At 44.1% G+C, this 19,460-nt stretch overlaps 1 protein-coding gene across 10 annotated transcripts in view; it reads left to right on the forward strand.

Moving 5' to 3' along the window:
• RREB1 (ras responsive element binding protein 1) overlaps window positions 1-19,460 on the forward strand; it is a 177,781-nt gene that overhangs the window by 115,492 nt on the left and 42,829 nt on the right. For all 10 annotated transcript variants that reach the window (XM_029242687.1, XM_029242685.1, XM_029242689.1 and 7 more), the window contains 2 exons: window positions 434-523; window positions 1,231-1,394. In XM_029242687.1, the coding sequence (XP_029098520.1) occupies window positions 434-523; window positions 1,231-1,394 (254 nt within the window). The remainder of the gene's footprint in view (window positions 1-433; window positions 524-1,230; window positions 1,395-19,460) is intronic.

The raw sequence follows: 19,460 nt of genomic DNA on the forward strand, positions 1-19,460 counted from the left end.
GTAGAAACTAGTGACTGGAGCCTGGGTCAGAATTGAGGAGAAATACATCCCTTTTCTAGCTCAGCTGTGACTTGATGCTGAAGTTTTCGCCATCGCTGATGATTGATTAAATGGTGTCTAACAAGAACACTAGTATTCATTGAGCACTTAGCCTGTACGGGGCACCGTTCTGGTGCCTCCTATGTGCTGGTTGATTTAATCCTCATCACCGCGTGATGCAGTAGATGCTATTATTTTCCCCATTTTACAAATGAGGAAACGGAGGGCAGACGGGACGGCCACTCTCCCAAGCCCATACCCAGCCAGGCTCCAGGGCCTATGCTCTCAGCTGCTCTGTTGCTACAGCTCATCAGACACAGATGTTTATAACACAGATGAGAGGCACTAGTTCACTGTGAGCTGAAATGGATTCTCCCTTTTATTCTCTTTTCAGGAAACAAAAGAGGAGAAGTCTTCCTATAACTGTCCCCTGTGTGAGAAGATTTGCACTACACAGCATCAGTTAACTATGCACATTCGCCAGGTTTGCTGCTGCTTTTGTATTTCCTTTGTTAAGAGAGGGGATGGGATTTTATCTTAACGGATGGATTGTGGCTGTTTAATTTAGATCTAATATTCTTAATTTTGAGGGGCAGTTATGAAATAATTTTTGTGTGTCCGTGTTATTGTGACAAAGTCCCAGGTCAACGCAGAATATCTTTTTGGAATTTAGCAAACATCTGAGTAACTAACCACATGTAACAGAAGACTTTTCATCAGCTGTGACTTGCCATTGTGAACCGAATCTCCTCACAGTACAGTGAGATTATAGTTGTAGACCCTAATTCTATATATTGCTATAAACTTACATCATGTAGCAGGGAATTTCCTTGATTTGGGATCTCTTTTGGCTTTTTTTCTTCACTGTAAGATTTATCCTTCTCCCTTGCCTGCTGTGGCTGGTTCATGACAAGTATTGAATCTAGAACAGTGAAGGACTGACAATATTCAAATCGTAACATGGTACTGAATAGTAACATCATTTAGTAACTTGGGTTTGATAGAACACAGTATTTTTTTGCCTATGGTCTCAATAGATTTTGATGTTCGGGATGATATTTTAAATGAAAAAGAAAAAAATTGCTGAGAAGTGTTAGTTTTTTTTTTAATAAAGCTCTGAATGTGCATTTCATAATCACCTCATTTTGACCCGTCTTCCTAAGTGACCACTGCTATCACTGCTTTCTGTAGCACAACACAGACACTGGAGGGGCCGACCATTCATGCAGCATTTGCGGGAAGTCGCTGAGCTCGGCCAGCTCCCTGGACCGCCACATGCTGGTGCACTCTGGGGAGAGGCCTTACAAGTGCTCTGTGTGTGGCCAGTCTTTTACCACCAATGGGAACATGCACAGGTGAGTGAGGGCAGCCTCTGCTGGCTAGAGCCTGGAGGTTGACAGAAAGCAAAGTGGCCTTCCATCCATCTTAGCTAAAGGCACAAAGAGTTCTGTTCACTGTATGGAAAAGCCAGCGATGGTTTTGTTTGCCTGCCGTGTACAGTCTCCAGTGTGTCAGAGGTGTCTGCTCAAGGAAACAGAAGTACCTGGGCTAGGTCTTTGGCCGATGGGGGAATCTTCAGGGTGACCCTTTACCAATTGGAGTTTCTTTGCTTAGGTGCCAGAGGTGGGCAGCTTATCAGACACAGGAACCCTAGAGGGTTAGCAGAGTAACCCTTGCCTTTTTAAAACTATTTGCATATGCCTACCAGATACCCTGCAGGGCGAAAAATTTCTGGAGCAGTTGAATAAATAGTTAAGTGGGCTGGTCCTAGAGCTTCAGGATAAGATAGGATAAAATGAGAAAGAAAATCTGATAAATGTCAGGAATCTACTTCCTGAGGGAGAAAGAGGCTCACTCAGAAGTGGGAGGGAGCTCAGTGGTGGGTATATTAAAATGTGGGAGGAACCAATGGAAAATGCACTTTACAGAACGATTACTTAATTTTAAGGGTTAGAACAGACTTTTTTTAATGCTTTCTTTTTTTACGCACACATTTAGGAACATTGGAAATCCAGGAAAACGTTTTAAAGGGACTCAGAATTTCACCTTCTCAAAAAGTCAGGCTGTTTTTATTTTTCCGTATTCCTTTTTAGGTGTTATGTTGATTTCTTTTAAAGAGTTGACTAACATTGTTTTTTACATATTTATTCAAAAGAAGACTTTATATAGTTGTGAAATTGATATTTTATCATATATAAATACTCAAACGAGATGGTCCAGTTTATTCCAACTGAAATCATTTTATGATCCACTGATGGTGTACTTGGGACATACTGGTATAGTGGTAAATTTCTGGATTTTTGGAATTAGGCTCCTGATTTCAAATCTCAGCTCTGCTACTTGTAAATTTTCCATCCTTGAGCAAGTTGCATAACCTTGGTACCTCACTTTCCTTCTCTTTAAAATGAGATTTTTAATGAGGATTTGGAGATAATGAGTTTAGCCCATAGCAGGCACTCAGCCAGTGCTATTTATTATTTTTATTTGCATTTCTGAGTAATGCTGCAATAATTTGAATCCTATGGAGTTCTCAGTCTGAACTCCTAGAAGTAGGGTAGAGTATGACATGAAAGGTATCACTATTTTAAAGAATTTTGATGAAGTGGTTTTTTTTTTTTCCTATATAAGTTCCAATCCCCTTTGCCCCTCATCTCCTCCTAGGAGCGTTTCTGGGTACAAAGGAGGAAGTGAATACTGTCATCATTTTTTAATATATTTTACATTTTAGCTTTTTACTTTTTTACCTCCACATCAGCCTGTTAGTATCATTTTGCCTTCTGTTTGCCATTTGTTTTGTTTTGCCTTCTCCTTTTATCCCACCTGCAAAAAAAAAAAAAAGTCCTCTGTCGCTTGTGTATTTGACCCCTCAAAATCTGGTCCTAGAGGTATTGCCTGTTCCCTTCTTGGGGGGTTTCCCCGCTTTCTCCTACCCAATTTTAGAACATTTTCATTACCCCAAAAAGAAACCCCATACCCATTATCAGTCACTTCTCATTACCACCCACCCTCCAGGCCTAGGGGAACACTCATCTACTGTCCCTCTGTTGATTCACCTATTCTGGACTTTTCATGTAGCAGCATGCGGTCTTTTGTGACCAGCTTCTTTCACTTAGCATTAATGTTTTCAAGATTCATCTATGTTGTAGCATCTATCAGTATTTTATTATTTTTTATTGTCATATAACAGTCCACTGTATGGACATACCACATTTTATTCACCTCGTCATCAATTGGTGGACATTTGAGTCATTTTCACTTTTTGGCTACTCTGTATAATGCTGTTGTGAACATTGTTGTACAAGTTTTGTGTGGACATGTGTTTCCACTTCTCTTGGGTAGATACTTAGGAGGGGAATTGCTGAGTCGTGTAGTAACTCCATGTTTTAACATTTTGAGGAACAGCAAAGCTGTTTTCCAGAGCAGCTCCATCATTTTACACTCGCACCAGCAGTGTGTGACGGTTGCAGCTTTACACATCCTTGCCAACACTTGTCTTTTTCATCACAGCCACCCTAGTAGGTGTGAAGTGAAATCCCCATGTGTTCATAATTTTAGTTTTCACATTTAAGTCTACAATTCATTTTAAGTTGATATTTGTGTATAGTATAAGGAAGGAATCCAAGTTCAGTCTTTTGAACTATTTAAAAACTTTTCTTTCCTCATTGAATTATCTTACCAGCTTTATCAAATTTCAGTTAACCATAAATGTAAGGATTTATTTCTGTACTCTCAATTCTGTTCCATTGATAGGTATGTCTATCCTGAGGCCTAACACTGTATTGATTACTATAGCTTTTGGTAAGTTTTGAAATTGGGGGGTGTGACTCTTCAAACTTAGATCTTTTCCTAGATTGTTTTGGCTATTCTGGGTTACTTACATTTCTGTATGAATTTTAGGGTCTGCTTATCAGTTTCTGCAGAAAAAAGCAGCTGGGAAGATTATAGGGATTGCAAAATGTGTAGGTCAGTTTGGGGGCATCGCCATCTAACAATATTAAATCTTTGAGCACGGAATATTTTCCATTTATTTAAGTCTTGATAGATTTCTTTCCACTATGTTTTATCGTTTTTAAGAGTGCAAGTTTTATATTTATTTATAAATATATTTATTTATATTTATTTTAAATTTTTTCCAAGGTGTTTTATTCTTTTTAGTGGTATTGTAAATGGAATTGTTTTCTAATTTTGTTTTTTGACTGTTAGTTGCTAGTGTATAAAAATAACAATTCAAATTTTATATTGGTTTTGTTTCCTGCAACCCTTCTGATCTTGTTTATTCATTCTAATAGTTATTTGGTGGATTCCTTAGGATTTTCTATATCTAAGATCATGTCATCTGCAAGTAGAGAGAGTTTTCCTTTTTCCTTTGAAAGCTTTTATTTGTTTTTCTTGCCTGCTAGCCCGGGCTAGACCCTCCAGTGTGACGTTCAATAGAAGTGAAAAGAATGGACATCCTTGTCTTATTTCTGATCTTATGGAGGAAAGATTTAGTCTTTTCCCATTAAGTATGCTGTTAGTTGTAGGTGTTTCATAAATGCCCTTTATCAGTTTGAAGAAGTTCCTTTCTCCTAGTTTGCTTGGTGTTGTTATCATGAAAAGGTGTTAGATTTTGTCAAAGGCTTCTTCTGCATCTATCAAGATGGTCAAGTTGTTTTTGTCCTTTATTCTGTTTTGGATATTAAATTAACCTTATTCCTGAGATAAATCCCACTTGGGCACAATGTATAGTCATTTTGTCATATGTTGATAGATTGGGTTTGCTAGTGTTTTGTTAAAGATTTTTGCCTATATTTATAGGCAAAGAGATATTGGTCTGTAGTTTTCTTGTGATGTCCTTTGCTGGTTTTTATATCAGGGTAATATTAGCCTCAGAGAGTGAATTTGGAAGTATTCTCTCCTCCTCTGTTTTTTGGAAAAGTTTGTGAAGAGTTGGTATTAATTCTTTTTAATTAAATATGTGGTAGAATTCATCAGTGAAGCCATCTGGGCTTTTCTTTCTGAGAAGTTTTTAAGTTACTAATTCAGTCTCTTTACTTGTGATAGGTCTGTTCACATTTTCTGTTTCTTCTTGAGTCAGTTTCAGTAGTTAATGTCTTTTCCAAAAATTTAGCCATTTTGTCTAAGTTATCTAATTGGTTGCCATATAGTTGTTCATAGTGCCCCCTTACAATCCTCTTTATTCTGTAAGGTCAATAGTAATGTCTCCTCTTTCATTCCTGATTTTAATAATTTGAGCCTTCTCAATTCTTTTCCTTAGTCAATCCAGCTGAACATTTGACAATTTTATTGGTCTTTTCAAAGAACTTTTGATTTTGTTGATTTTTCCTCTGTTGCTTTTCTGTTCTCTAGTTCATTAATTTTCCACTCTAAACATGATTTTTTCCCTCCTGCTTGCTTTAGGTTTAGCTTGCTCTTCTCTTCTCTTTCTGGTGTTTTAAGGTAGAAGATTAGACTGTTTATTCGAGAATTTTTTTTAGTAGAGGCACTTACAGCTATAAATTTCCCTTTAAGCATTGCTTTCATCACATCCTATAAATATTTGTATGTTGTGTCTTCTTTTTCATTCATCTCAAAGTATTTTCTAATTTCCCTGTGATCTCTTCTTTGGTTATTTAGGAGTATGTTCAATTTCCACATATTTACTTCTCAAATTTATTTCTATTATTATTGTCTAATTTCATTCCATTGTAGTTGGAGAACATACTTTCTGTGATTTCAATTTTTTTTTAATTTATTGAGGCTGGTTTTATGGCCTAGCATATGGTCTGTCCTGGAGAACATCCCACGTCTGTTTGAGAAGAGCATGTATTCTGCTGTTGTTGGGTGGAGTGTTTTTTCAATGTAGTGTCAGTTCCAGCTGGTTTATACACTGTATAAGTCTTCTGTTTCCTCATTGATTTTCATTTATCTTTATGTGCTCTACATGTAAGGTCTGTACAGTTATCATCCCATTTTGCAGATAAGGAAACTTGCTTAAGATCAAAGTCAGTGCCGAGGTTGGAGCATAGGCTGTCAGGCTTAGAGGCCATGAGGAATAATTGATACAGCTTTCGTGTCACTTTGCGTATTAGAAAAAAAGCACTCTTTCAAGCTTTACCCTCTTTAGGAATAATTTCATGTTGTTGTAGAGTATTATTTTCAATGTCAAACTATTTGAGCCATCCTACTAGCATAGTATACTCTTATTTCATGAGCATGGAATCGCTTTTTATTGATTTTTTTTTAAGTGTGTTGTTTGTGAATTATGTTGAATTTTTTATAGCCCAACCCTTGATATTACCCTAAGATGCATTTCTCATTTATGCACAATGCATATTGGAGTTGTTTGTAAATTACTGTTTATAAGTATTTTTTTAAAGCAGGCCTTAGGGATGTTTGTGCTAATTTTGGATTTTGTGCTGATTTTATTGTGAGTCATCTTGATTTGGAGGAGAGGACTAATTGTTGGGGGCTGAGTTCCAGTCCTAATTCTGCAGAATGTTTCAGAAATCTCTCGATTTTTCTATACTTTACCACGATGGCATGGTAAAACCTCACTTAGAACTTGTATTCAAATGCAGTGTTTGTGAAAGCATTGTGAAGGCTTACCATGTACTAGGGAAATGTCCTGGGTGAGGGGTGTTCCTGAGTTTGTATCTTCAGAGCTGAAGGCACCCTTGTGCTGATCTTTGAGAGGTATGCACTCCTAGCTGTGTGACCCTAGCAGGTTAGTTAACCTCTCTGTGTCTTGGTTACTTCATCTGTAGAAGGCAGTGATATCTGTACCAATGGGAGCATTGTGAGGATTCATGAATTAACACATGCAAAGCACTTAGGATACTGTTAGTTAATCACTATTTATAAATAAATTTAAATAAGTGGTCACTAGTGTTGTGATGGTGGTGGTGCCACTGAAGGGAGGTATGGCGATTGACTATGCATATGATGCCAGAACATAAATGAAAGGTTGTCTTTTCTTTCACCTTTTGCTATACTAACCCTGTAATTTAAATGCCAAAAAAATTATTTAGAATGTTTGAGTTTATCACACTGCATTTATTTTTGTCTTCCCTGTAGAAAATTGCAAACAATGGGTTAAAAGAACATTTGGTGTTTGGTAATCAGTCATAGTCATTACCACCTTCACTTGTTGGTGAATCTGTACTTTTGAAAACAAAAATTATAAAAATGTGAAAACACTGACAAAAATGTGCCAGAAAGAGTAAAGTTAGATTTATTTGTCCTGGTGGATCTGTTCCAGAATCTGATAGTCGAACGGTGAGCTGTGATCTCTCCTGAGCACATATTTGTGTTACATTAATCAGGGGCCAGAGCTGCCCTGGGATGTGTGTGCGGGGATTAAAAACAAGAGTGAAAACCCAAGTTGTGATTAGCTGCATCCGTGCTTGACTGCCAGAGCCTGGAAGGAAGTCGGTGGACTGTGTGTGGTGCTCACGACCAAAGTTCTGTTTCTCATTTTTCTTTGGCTGCTGCTGCTTCTCAGGGTCTGCGGCCGCAGCTGCCATCGGTAGAGCCAGGAGCTCACAGGTTGGGGCTCTGGAGCCCATGCTAAGCCCGGGCTGGTGCACCCACCCCCGCGTCCCTGTTCTGCCTTGTTTCTAACCTGCCCTGGGCCTCCTTTCCTGTGTCAGTTTCGTGTGACACGGCTCTGGGCTCTGGTTTTCAGTACACCCCCTTCGGGGGTGCAGATTCAGTGAGACCCCTGCCGTGACATGAGTCCCTGTGATGCAGATTTCTAGATCCGATTCTCCAAGGCCCGATTCCACAAGGCTGGTCTGAGGACTCCTAGTGCCCCTTCCCTTGGCCTCCCGCTCACCCTGTTCCAAAGGTCATCTGCACACGCATGCATGCTGCACACCTCCATGTGCACGTTCTCTTGGATAAGCCCCACCTTCCCCAGGTTTATTGCTGAGCACCGCATGTAGGAGGCGGATCTGGTTCCACCCCAGACTTCTGTTGCTTCGCCACCCAGAGGGCCTCATTATACGTTTCACAACATGGACCCCAGGACCATGTCCTTTTCAACTTCAGGTTATTCCTAGCTGATAACGAGGTACTCTTTGCAGTCACCCACTTTGTAAAGCAACTCACTGTATCTCCTTTGGCTACTAGTCATTTTATAAGTGTGTTTGTTATCTTTGTTTATTAGGCTAATTGGCCTTTTTGTAGAGTTTCCTTTACCTTAGTTTCATGAGAGGACCATCAACACATAATCAATCCAGTAGAATTATCATATTAGTAAAAGAAAAACAAACTTCACAGAATCAGAGAGCAGATTAAATTATGTGCTGTCATGTTGATAGTTGCACTGTAGCTCTGATGCAGCCCATAACTTATTATAATTTAATTCCAGTAAATACATTTAAATGATATTTAAAACTGATTGTATATTTGGTAACTAGGGACACTAGAGTGATGCAAATTCCAGCTCATTTTGAAAAAGGTTGGGGGAGAGACCATCTCGATTTATTACCGTATCTGGTACAGTTTTTCAAGTTAACACTTCCCTGACTGTGGATTCTCATGTTTTTGAGGCTTGAAAATCCTTTATCCCAAACCTTTCTAACCACAGCTTAGTTCCTGAGCAGAATAACAGGCTGCCATCACAGTGCAAAACATGTATCATGGAAACATCACTGTGGCTCCAGCTTTTAACTTCCCAGAACTCTTTATCAGTTGCTCCTATGTTGAAAATTTGGATTGAGAGGTGCTTGTCTTCCAAAACAAACTTGGGAAACTGAGCCAGAGCACGCCCTCTGGGAGAGCTCAGTGTAGGAAAAAGGGCACTGAGCTTTGCAATTTGCAAAACTTTTCAAAAAGTGCTGGACGGCAGAGCTATGAAGAAGTGATGATACTTGAGAGGGTTGCAATGGATCTCATTTGGAAAGAATCAGACCTCTGAAATGGGTATTTTTCTTTTGCCTTGGAAAATAGGAAATTAATTTCCACTTTGCTCCTCATCTTACAAACTCTAGACTTTTAAGCTGTAAAGAGAGTCATGGAGTCACGTTGAGGACACACAGGAGAGAGACCCTGACCAGAGCAAGCTTTCCTAACTTCTCCGTTCTTTGGAAGATATATCCTTTGGAGGATAACACATCCTCCAGAGAGCAGGGATGTATTATCATTTCAGCTGTGTGTTTAGAAGGTGAGGCAGGGACATCCCTGGAGTGTCGTCTGCTTGTTTTGCTTTCCTCCTGCAATGGGCATGCCTTTGTCCATTGCTAAGTACAGGAGACACAGGCCCTGAGGATGCCGCTGGATAATGGACAGTCTTCAGGAACAGAGGCTTATGTGTTCCTATTATGCTGGAAAAAAACATTCGCTGCACAGAAATGTGACCTATTCCGTGACGAATGAGACCGCGGAGGCTCTGAATTTAGCACACTACTCTCAGATGCTTAGGCACGGCCAGCCCTTGGCATGTACAGCTGAACTTGGGTATCGGAACAGGTGGCCGGCATTGAAGGACAGAAGGAGCAGACGTAGGACAGTGTTTCGGGAGGGTCACTTCTTTACCCTCCAAGCGCAGCAGGAGGAAGGGCCTTGTGAAAATCAGTCGTGGTGGTAACCGAGTTTCTGAGGGCGCCCTGTCACTAGTTTTGTACCTGCTACTTCTCAAGAGTGGAGGTGCGCATGCAGAGGCTCAGCTAGTCCCATCTTGAAATGAGTCTTAATCACAGTTGCCTGCTTCCTGACATATTCCCTGGAGGGAAGGAAGGGATTGGGTCAGCTCACATGCGAAGAAATTATTTTAGGATAAAAATCTGTGGGTCACCCTACCCAGGACTGAAAATTTTGTTTCCTTGGAAATATTTCTATAAAAAAGAAGGGGAAAATGATTATGTAATAACACTTTTCTTATCTATAAGTATCTGTTCCTTAGGGGGGAAGACAAATCAGAAGAAAATACCTTTCTGGGACGCTCAGAGGTCTTTACACATCCAGGTCCACTTAGAAGATGATAAACATCGCAGCCCTCTAAAGATTGTTGGGTTTGTGTGAATGAGATTTTAATGTCGTATACATGGTCAGCACAACTATATGAACTGTGCTGGACATGTGATCCTCACATCTGGTGGGTGTTCGGTGACTATATGGTAGTTTCATGATAGCAGTTGGGTATCAAGGCAGTTTCGGTATATTTAGCACTCTGTACTGAAATAGTCAGACATACTTCGGGTACAGTTTAGAAAACCTTTTCTATTACAAGGGATGAAACTTTTTTCTTTTTAACCAGAAAAAAGAAAGTCGTTAAAGTATAATACCCCATTCCCTGATCATTCCACTTAATATGCTTTTCACTCTCTTGAGAGTCTACATTATTTAAAGGCTGAGAATTTTCCCGTCGAGAGTAAACATTTGTAAATCTATTTATCACAGCAAAATGTCTAAGTTACCGCTTTCCCCCAGTAGCATTATTAATTTTTCACCAAATGAGTTTATTTGTTTGACTATATTTAAACGTTTTTAGCCTTTCTTCACATCTCATTGGCTGGAATTGAAATTTGTATGCATTTATTTTAACTTAATAGTTGTTTAAATAAAGGTGGCCTCTCTGTGGGTCCTCTGAGAGCTCTTCCTTCCTCTCTGACTATGGCTGATAAAGGATGCTCCACGGAATGGGGAAGAGGGCCTCCGTTTCTTCATCTATAATGGGGGTGACGTTTTGCTCACAAAAGTTGTTGTTATGAGGATTAAATGCTATATAATATATACGCAAGCCTCTGGCTTACATAAGATATTTCACAAATTGTAGTTCCTTTCTTTTCTCCCTGAGGAAAGTTTAACCCACTAGTCACTCCTCCGTGCCGGTAAGTATGAGTATTTACAAAACCAAGAAAATAGACTCTGTGCCCTTCGACCATGAGGATTTCAGGCTGTGTCCTAAGTTCGTGATGGTGTGAGAGCAGGGTTTTGTGTGCCGTACACCTTTTCTGAATTGTGCACATCCTCATTATTATTTGAACACTTCTGTTTTTTTGGATTGCTTGTTCTGTTGTGTTTTTACATTTTTTGTGTGGATTTGCACTTACACTATTAGATGAGAGTCTGTGGTCCTTTTCAGAATTCTTACTTTACATTTTAGAAATCTTTATGTAGTAGAAAGCTACCACTCTTCTCTGAGAAAAAGAACAGGTCAGAGTGATTTGTCACAGAATTTTATTCTTCACATGAGATACAAAGTGTAAGAAAATAGCAAAGCTGGAAGTTGACCCATTTCAGTTGACACTCTCTTGTGTGGCCTGTTTTGTGTTTGCTAGACTGACATCCTCCAAAATATTTTTCCTTCTACTTCGTGTTTTCTCTATTCTAATACCCCTTTAACCCTTTCAGCAGAGCTTTTTTTTTTTTTTTTTAAATTATTTATTTTCAGCTGCATTGGGTCTTTGTTGCTGCTTGCTTGCAGGCTTTGTCTAGTTGTGGCCAGCGGGGGCTACTCTTCGTTGCGGTGCTTGGGCTTCTCATCGTGGTGGCTTCTCTTGTTGCGGAGCATGGGCTCTAGGCGTGCGGGCTTCAGTAGTTGTGGCTCGCAGGCTCTAGAGTGCAGGCTCAGTAGTTGTGGCTCACGGGCTTAGTTGCTCCACAGCATGTGGGATCTTCCCGGACCAGGGCTCGAACCCGTGTCCCCTGCATTGGCAGGCAGATTCTTAACCACTACGCCACCAGGGACACCCCAGCACAGCTTATTTTATTTTATCTTTTTTGAAAGGCTAATTGAAACATGTCCTTGTGCTGTGTCTCACTTTTGATTCTGCGTTTTCCTCTGAAGGACCAGTTCAAGTTCACTTACGCTGGAGAGAGTTTATTCATAGGACCGTCGGAGCGCAGGGAGGTGGTAAACACCAGCCAAGCGTTTTTCCTTGTATCCCTGTTTCTCACATTTACAATCTGCTTCCTAATTAAATTGTTTCTTACCGTTTGGCCACCTGGATGCTAAGGTTTACAGCTTAGCTTTTCTTCTGTTTTGGCAGAGGTGGTGTTTGTCTATTAGTTTGTTTTTGGAGATTAAGCAAACGCAAAAGAAATGTTGGGTGCAGGTGATTTGGTATTTTTGACCTATCTTGTCAAACTATTTCAAAAGCTCAGTTGCACCAGGTAAAACTGGTAAATGGCATCAAAATCTGGAGCATCCTTGCTTGCCCACACTTGAGCAACCTGGCAGTTGTGCACGCTGGAAATCAGGTCATGGGAGGCAAGGTGTGTGTTTGCTGGGGTGGTATGTGGCCCGGGGAGCTGGCCTCTGCCCTCTTCTCCTCTGCACACTCCCCTCATCTGATGGCCCAAGAACTTTGAGCAGATCACGAGTGTGGGTCCCATTTAGTTTTATAATGTGAAAGTAGCAAGGGGAGGAGGAAGGCAGGAGAGGGCGAGTCTGACTGCCAGCGTTAGATCACAAACTTAAACCTGCAGGGCGCTGGCTGCAGGCCACGCAGCACGTCCTGCTTTATACCTTGCATTTTTCCGCCTTTGTTTAAATATTCAACCTGTCCAACCTGTTTGGGCTGAACAAGCTGGTGCTAGCAAACATCGAAACTGTCAACGTTTTTCTGATTTGTTAAGGAAGGTGATTAGCAGCAAATTCTGCACCCCGCGCCCCCCCGCCCAAAAAAAGTGAACAAGTAGCACAAAAATCTTAGCACCTGTATTTACCGCACTGGATACCCACTCTCTCCTTTGGGCCGTGTGTGTGTGCTGGTGGCCTTTCTCCTCTGCTTCCTTCAGGGCTCTGGGTTGACGGAAAGCTTGTTGGCCTTCAGTGGGGAGAGAGTTTGTGTTTCCTTAAACTGGAGATGCGGTTGCATAATGGTTCACTGGGATGCCGCGACTGTACTCCAGTCTCACTCTCTGAGCTTATATAACCCAGCGCCCTCGGGAGGCTGTGCCGGTTTTGCAGGTGAGAAGACTGAGGTCTGCAATGGCACGGAGTATAGCCAAGGTCCAGGCACATCTTGGACCCTCCTTCCCAGGCTCCTTCCCCCACAGCACATCATGTGGTCCTGTGTGTCACCCCTGGCCAGCCTTTATCCCACTTTGATAGCGGGGACTGCAGTCACAGACAGGGGCCCTGAGATCTAGTTTGTTTCGCAGGTGAAGTTGTCTTTGGAGCCCTGTTCATTTTCTCTCTGTCTCTGCTGGCCCCTGAGGCGTAGAGGATGGTTGTCCCCGCAGTGGTGGTGACCTCCTGCACCCACGCCCACACCTGCCTTCCCCCTGTGGTGCGTGGCAGGCCGTCTCAAATGGCCCCGGCGCAGGCACTGCTCGTTCCTTTTTTGGAAAAGGATGGGGGGCAGCAAACGGTGCCGTGGCACCCCCTTATTACCAGGGAGTCCTCTCTTCCTCCTTGCCCAGAAAGGATGTGAGTAACTGGGCTCTGCGGAAAGGTCTGGTGCCTTGCGCGTTTCCATTCTACTGCGAAGCGTTGAGCTGGGAACTGGCTTGACTGGCTTTGTAGCTGTTTGCCACCGAAGGGCCTTTGGGGGGGCGGTGGCAGGTGCCTCCCTCAGAGGTGATGGCTCCCGGCGGAGGGCCTCCATCACCCAAGACGATAGATACGAGTCACTCTTGGGACAGGGCCAGCTCAGAGTGTGGCGCGGCCCGCGGGCTGTATGGGAAGGTTGAAGAAATGGAGGTGTTTAGCCCAGGGAAGGGAAGAGTCCGCACAGCATGACAGCTGCGCGGAAATACCTAGGGGCTGTCAAGGGGGAAAGCGGTCATTCTCGTTCTCTGCATTAACACAGGATGGGCCCGGCAGGCTCCTTCAACTCTATGTGAATGAGAGAGTTCTTTTTGCATGAGAGAGCAGTCAGCTCATCCAGCCTCTGGGGTCTTTAGTTTGGTTTTTTTTTTTTTTTTTTCAGAATCTTTAATTTTACATGGAAAGAGGTACTCAGTGTCTTTGTGGGTATTGTAAACAAAGGAGCTAAATAATGCATGGAGAGTGTTATAACAAATGAAAGATTATTTTAGGAAAACAAGGGCAGACAAACGGGGAAAAGTACAAGAGGGTTCAGGGTATTCGGATTCAAGGCATGGGTGTTAGGAACAAGGTCTAGAATAAAATTTTTTTACAAGTTGATATTTATTGACGTGGGCCTACTGCCAAGCTCCCTGCACTGGATTTGAAAGTCAGGAGAGAAGGACGGGGCTTGAGAGTGAGTGGCACGGGCCCTCTGTTGTCTAAGTAGGCGGTCCATAACAAGAGAGCGTGTCCCTCGATTCTGTTCTGAAGTCAGTGGCTCCCAGTGTCAACATGAAAGTAGGGAAGGAACGCAGCAGCCACAGGTGGCCTTACTCCTGCCTGAAGGACGGCCGGGAGAGCGAGGACGGGAGGGGAAATATTCTTCAGGCATCGTGACCCCAGCCCTGCCCGTCAGTGAGGAAGTGTTTGCGCCAAGGTCTCCCACGAGACTAAGATGGAGAAGGAACCCAGAGACAGGGGAGCAGAAATCAGGTCCAGCCAGAGCTGGAGCCCGGAGTCGGGCTGGAGAGCCTCTCTGGGCCGGGGAGCTCTGGAGGGGGAGAGTGCAGAGGCATTTATTTGTTAATGAGAAGCTGGGACCTGAACCCCGGATGCATCCTGCCTCGAATTAAGATTCCCTAACTTCTCCCACAGTTTCAAACAATCCTCGCACTGGCAGCAACAGCGCAAGGCTGCGGCCAGCACGAGGAGGGAGATTCTCTGCTTTGGGATGCGCCTCCCTAGAGTCAGGGGAAGAGGAACTGTGGGGACAGGCTGATGTGCCATGCTGTGCCCCTCATTGGAGGCAGGGGCAGGAGGAGGGAACCTCCTGTGTCGCAGCCTCCACCAGCCACGTGGCAGAGGCCCGGGGCGGGCTGCAGCCTCCAGGCATTGTGTCCGGGGCAGCCACCGGGAGATCCTGGCAGAGGATTCCCGCAGCCGGCCTGCGGACAGCGGGGGACGCCTCGCTGAGGCCTGCGCCTCTCTCAGGCCTGACTCCTGCGCGTTCCCGGGGCAGCTGCCTCTTCGGTCTCCAAGGCTGCTTACAGCACCATCAAACCTTCCTCCACACCCTGGCGCAGCCGGCGTGACCTGCCTGTGGGTAAGCGTGACTGAGCCTGAGCAACACCCGCATCGTCAGAAGGTGCCTTTGGGCTCACAGGTGGAGCCACACGGGGAAGAGCTCCCCCGCCGGCCCCTTGTCCACCTCTGTCTTCACTCCCCAGCCTGTCGTTTGCCAGCACAGGGCGTGATTGCCTTATAGGCGTCACTCTGGGCTCCGCACCCTGAAACTCCTCCCCTAAACATCTGTTAGGGAAACGCACACAAATCTTTCTGGAGACTTACTTTGCTTTGGCCCAAAAAATAGGTTGTAGAGGCCCGATGCCTCTTAATCTCATTCACTCCCTCTTTGGTTATCACAAGGCTTTGTTGTAAAAGCAAAGCTAGCACGGGGAATGGACGGGGAGGTGTCTATTATCAGCCTGTAAAAACCTGTGCGAACCTGTTGACTTCAGTCCGGCGGGGCCCTGAGGCATGCTGGGTGCTGGTTTTGTGTACAGTTTGTGTCCTGTTCACTGAGAGTGACCTTCCTTATGATGCCATTCACTCAGAGGATTCAGCCCCTAGATCAGTAAAACCTACGTGGAAATTCAGTCTGAGAAGTGAGCAGACACTAGAAGTGTCTGGATGTTGCCTGAACTTTGACCTTCACTCATAAATTAGACATGGGAAAGCTTGAAGAAGGTTTGAGACCTGCCATGGGGACACCTTCTACTAGGTAGTCCTTTAAACTTGTTGAAAGTTTTTCAAGGGATTTTACCCCCAAGATAAGAAGGTTAAATTTCCCTGTTTTTGTTACATATTTATACCTGGTAAACTTGTGCAGGTAAACTGCAGAGTGAACCTGGGAGAGGTTTAATGCTTATATCCAAAAAATGTCAACATCATAGTCCAATAGTTAACTGACCTGTGAACAGTGCGAACGGTTAAAGAATGTAACTGGGATCCAGTGGTTGTCACGCTTGAGCAGGCATGGGTATCAGTGGAGTGAAACCCAGGGTACCGCGCCCTGGCCCAGAGTCTCTGAGTCTGCAGGTCTTCAGCCAGGCCTGAATTTACATCTGTAACAAGTTCCTGGGTAAATGCCAGTGGTTCTGGTTGGAGGACCACAGTTTGCAAGCCAGTGCTCTGTAAGACTGGCAGTATTCTCCCCATTTTGTAGGTGTGGAATCTGAAGCTAACATACCTAAGTAACTAGTGGGGTCTCCGTGATTACTAGATGATTATTAGTTGGCGCCGTCTAAAACGTCTCGATGCTCTGAGACCACCCCAAGGCTTCATTGCCGTCACATGGTCTCTCCACCTACTACACCATCTTCCCACCTGAATTTGCTTTTTCACCTACTAAATTCCTGCTTCGTTCTCAGAGCAAGCCAGTGCTTGAATGGTTAAGGGTTTACCTCCATTTCCAAATCACACCTAAGAAAGGTCAGTAGAAAATTCTTGTATTTGGAACTGGAAGTGAGGAAGTTGGGGGAGGAGGGAGGGATGTGCTTTAGGAATTGGTCTGTCTGCTCTGAGTTACTAGACTGGCATTCAGCTCTTGTACAGGTGTAGTTGTTTTAGCTGTGATATATTCAGTATTCTTACAGACATCCCACCCTAGCTAAAATGGATCTTTTCACACTTTAGAAGTTAAATATAACATTTACAGGAGGGAAACTTTGAGCTGAAAATATACATCCACCCCGGAATTCAAAGTGGGCTCCTAAAAAGTACTCAGATTGAGATTTTTTTCCCCTTGTTTTAAAAACATCTGCAATATTTGTCATTATTCATTACTGGAAGAGTCCCCCCACCTCCCAGGAGGGGGCCGGGAGTGCAGTGTTAGGAATGGGAGAAAATTTCCCTTGACTCCTGAAAGAGTTCTGATAAAATGCCTTCCTTAGACCGTGATGTGGCAGGATTTCTGCAGTCGATGTGGCGTGCCTCCAAAGGAAATTTCTAGGATTATATGCAGAAAACAGATGTTTACTTTGATTTTACATCAGCCTCTCTCTACTGTGGATGTAGGTGTAGTTTTGTGTTTTGTTTTTGTTTTTGTTTTTTTGTGTTATGCGGGCCTCTCACTGTTGTGGCGGAGCACAGGCTCCGGACGTGCAGGCTCAGCGGCCATGGCTCACGGGCTCAGCCACTCCGCGGCATGTGGGATCTTCCCAGACCTGGGCACGAACCCGTGTCCCCTGCATCGGCAGGCGGACTCTCAACCACTGCGCCACCAGGGAAGCCCAATATGTGTAGTTTTGAATGCATAAATACAGATGAATTCCAATAAGAGAAAAAACTACCCCATGTCCTCAGTGTTGATCTTTGGGGTGTTCTTCATCGAGGTCCCTTCACTGTGACACTGTTTTCTGTACCATCTCATATCAGGTTTGTGAACATTAAATCCTAGTAAGGTGAGTGAGACGTTGTCTTGGAACCTGAAGACATATGTGGTAGTGGTGCTGCAAGTATAGCCGGTTTTCTGCATACACTTCATCCATGCATCCATTCCCTCCATCCATCCATTCAGCAGTTATTGATTCGTTCGCCTACTCATCCATCCAGCCATTTGACCGCTGTTTATTAACCACTCACTGTGCACCACCAGGGGCAAGTGCAGAGAGCAGGAGAGGCAAGATTATAATGAAACTTCCTTTCAGTCTGAGCCGAGGAGACAGTCACACGAGTAAATACCCGGTATTTCCAGTTACTGGTATGTGCTGTGAAGAAAGTAAAACTGGGTCGAAGGCTGGAGAGCATCTGTGTTGAGTGGGCTGGGGCGCTTGCTGTGACGGCAGGCACCAGCCCTGGAAGGCCAGGGGCGGAGCAGCCTGGGTAGAGGGCGTGCAGCAAGTGCACCAGCCCTAGGGCCAGACTGGTTGGATGCCTTTGAGGGACCTGGAGGGAGCATTGCGTCTGAAAGCACCTTGGATCGGGGTAGGGTGCCGACAAAGGAGGCCCAAGAAGTAGGCAGATCTAAGAGGGGACCATCGGAGGCACTTTCGTGGAGGAGTGTCAGATTTGATCCATGTTTTAGAAGTTCACTCTGGCTGCCTTGTAGAGAATGAACAACAGGAGGGCAAGAGGGAAAGCAGGGTGGCCAGTGTAAAACGTTACGACCAGCCACTCAAGAATCCTGTGGGTCGTTTTTGCGGTATATCCATCTGTGGGTATAATGGTACATCAACCCCTGTGCATAAATCTTTACACTTTTGTCCAATCATTAGTTTTCGAGACAAATTTCTAGAAGTGAAATCAATGGAATAAAGGGCATATGTATCTAAAATTCAGATCCCTGTCACTCAGCTACTTTGCAGAAAGGTTGTTACCAGTGTTCAGTACCATCCACAGTGTTGAGAGCCAGCTTTTTGTACCACAGCAATGCTGCATACTTCTCATCCTTGCCCACCTGGAAAGTGAAGAGCTGTTCACTGTTTAGGTGCAGGATGGAGGACGCAGGGCTTGACAGCAGTCTGAATAAAGGAATCACGGGGGTCTGAGCACGAGCTGGTGCAGTGGTTAAGACTCTGAGCTTCCACTGCAGGGGATTCAATCCCTCGTCAGGGAACTGAGATCCCGTATGCTGTGCAGTGCGGCCAAAGAGTAAAACAAAACAAAACCAAACCCACACACCTGAGAACCCCAGCTCTGTTTACACAACCTCAGGACGTGGTCGTCCCAGCACTCTGTGTGCCCTGCACTCAGACCACATCCAAATTGGTTTTCACCTCTGATCCAACATTTCGTGAAGGATATTCACAAACTGGAGAGTATTCCAAGATGAGTAGCGACCAGCAGACTGGAGCGCAGAGCTGGGGGACGCTGGCTGAAGGAGCCACAGTTGTTCAGTTTTGGGAAGAGAAACTTCGGAGAGATGCAGACCTCACCTTGAACTATCTGAAGGGCTGCCCTGCAGAAGAAAAGGTGCACTGACTCTGTGTCGCCCCTGAGGACAGACAGACGTTTAAAGGAAGGATGGAAGTTTTGACTCGACATGGGGAAGATGGTTTTAACAGCTGGCCTTGCTGAAAATGGAGATGTCCTTGTTGCTGGAAGCATTCAATCGGAACTGAATGACGTCGTCTCCAGTGCACGCTGCTGAGGGACGTTCTGTGCTGCGTGGGTGGTGGGATAGCATCTCACCTCCCTTCCAGTCCTGAGGCTCTTTGTAATTTGTTGATTCTTAGGGTACATGGAAATGAGGTGAATTAGCCCTTGAAATAAAACCTGAAAGAAAAACACCCAGGTCTTCTAAAGAAGAGAAATTGGATTTTCTCCTCCCTGCCCACCCTCCTCTCTGTTTTTGGCCACACTCTGCAGGGAAGAGGCCATTAGTGGCTCATCATGGTGACTTGCCCCACTTCCTGTGAGCATCGGGGAGGAAACCGACACTTCTGTGGCCGCTTCTGCT

Source organism: Monodon monoceros, unplaced genomic scaffold (genome assembly GCF_005190385.1).
Source record: "Monodon monoceros isolate NGI ecotype Baffin Bay Population unplaced genomic scaffold, NGI_Narwhal_1 Super_Scaffold_3, whole genome shotgun sequence".
Classification (NCBI taxonomy): Eukaryota; Metazoa; Chordata; class Mammalia; order Artiodactyla; family Monodontidae; genus Monodon; species Monodon monoceros.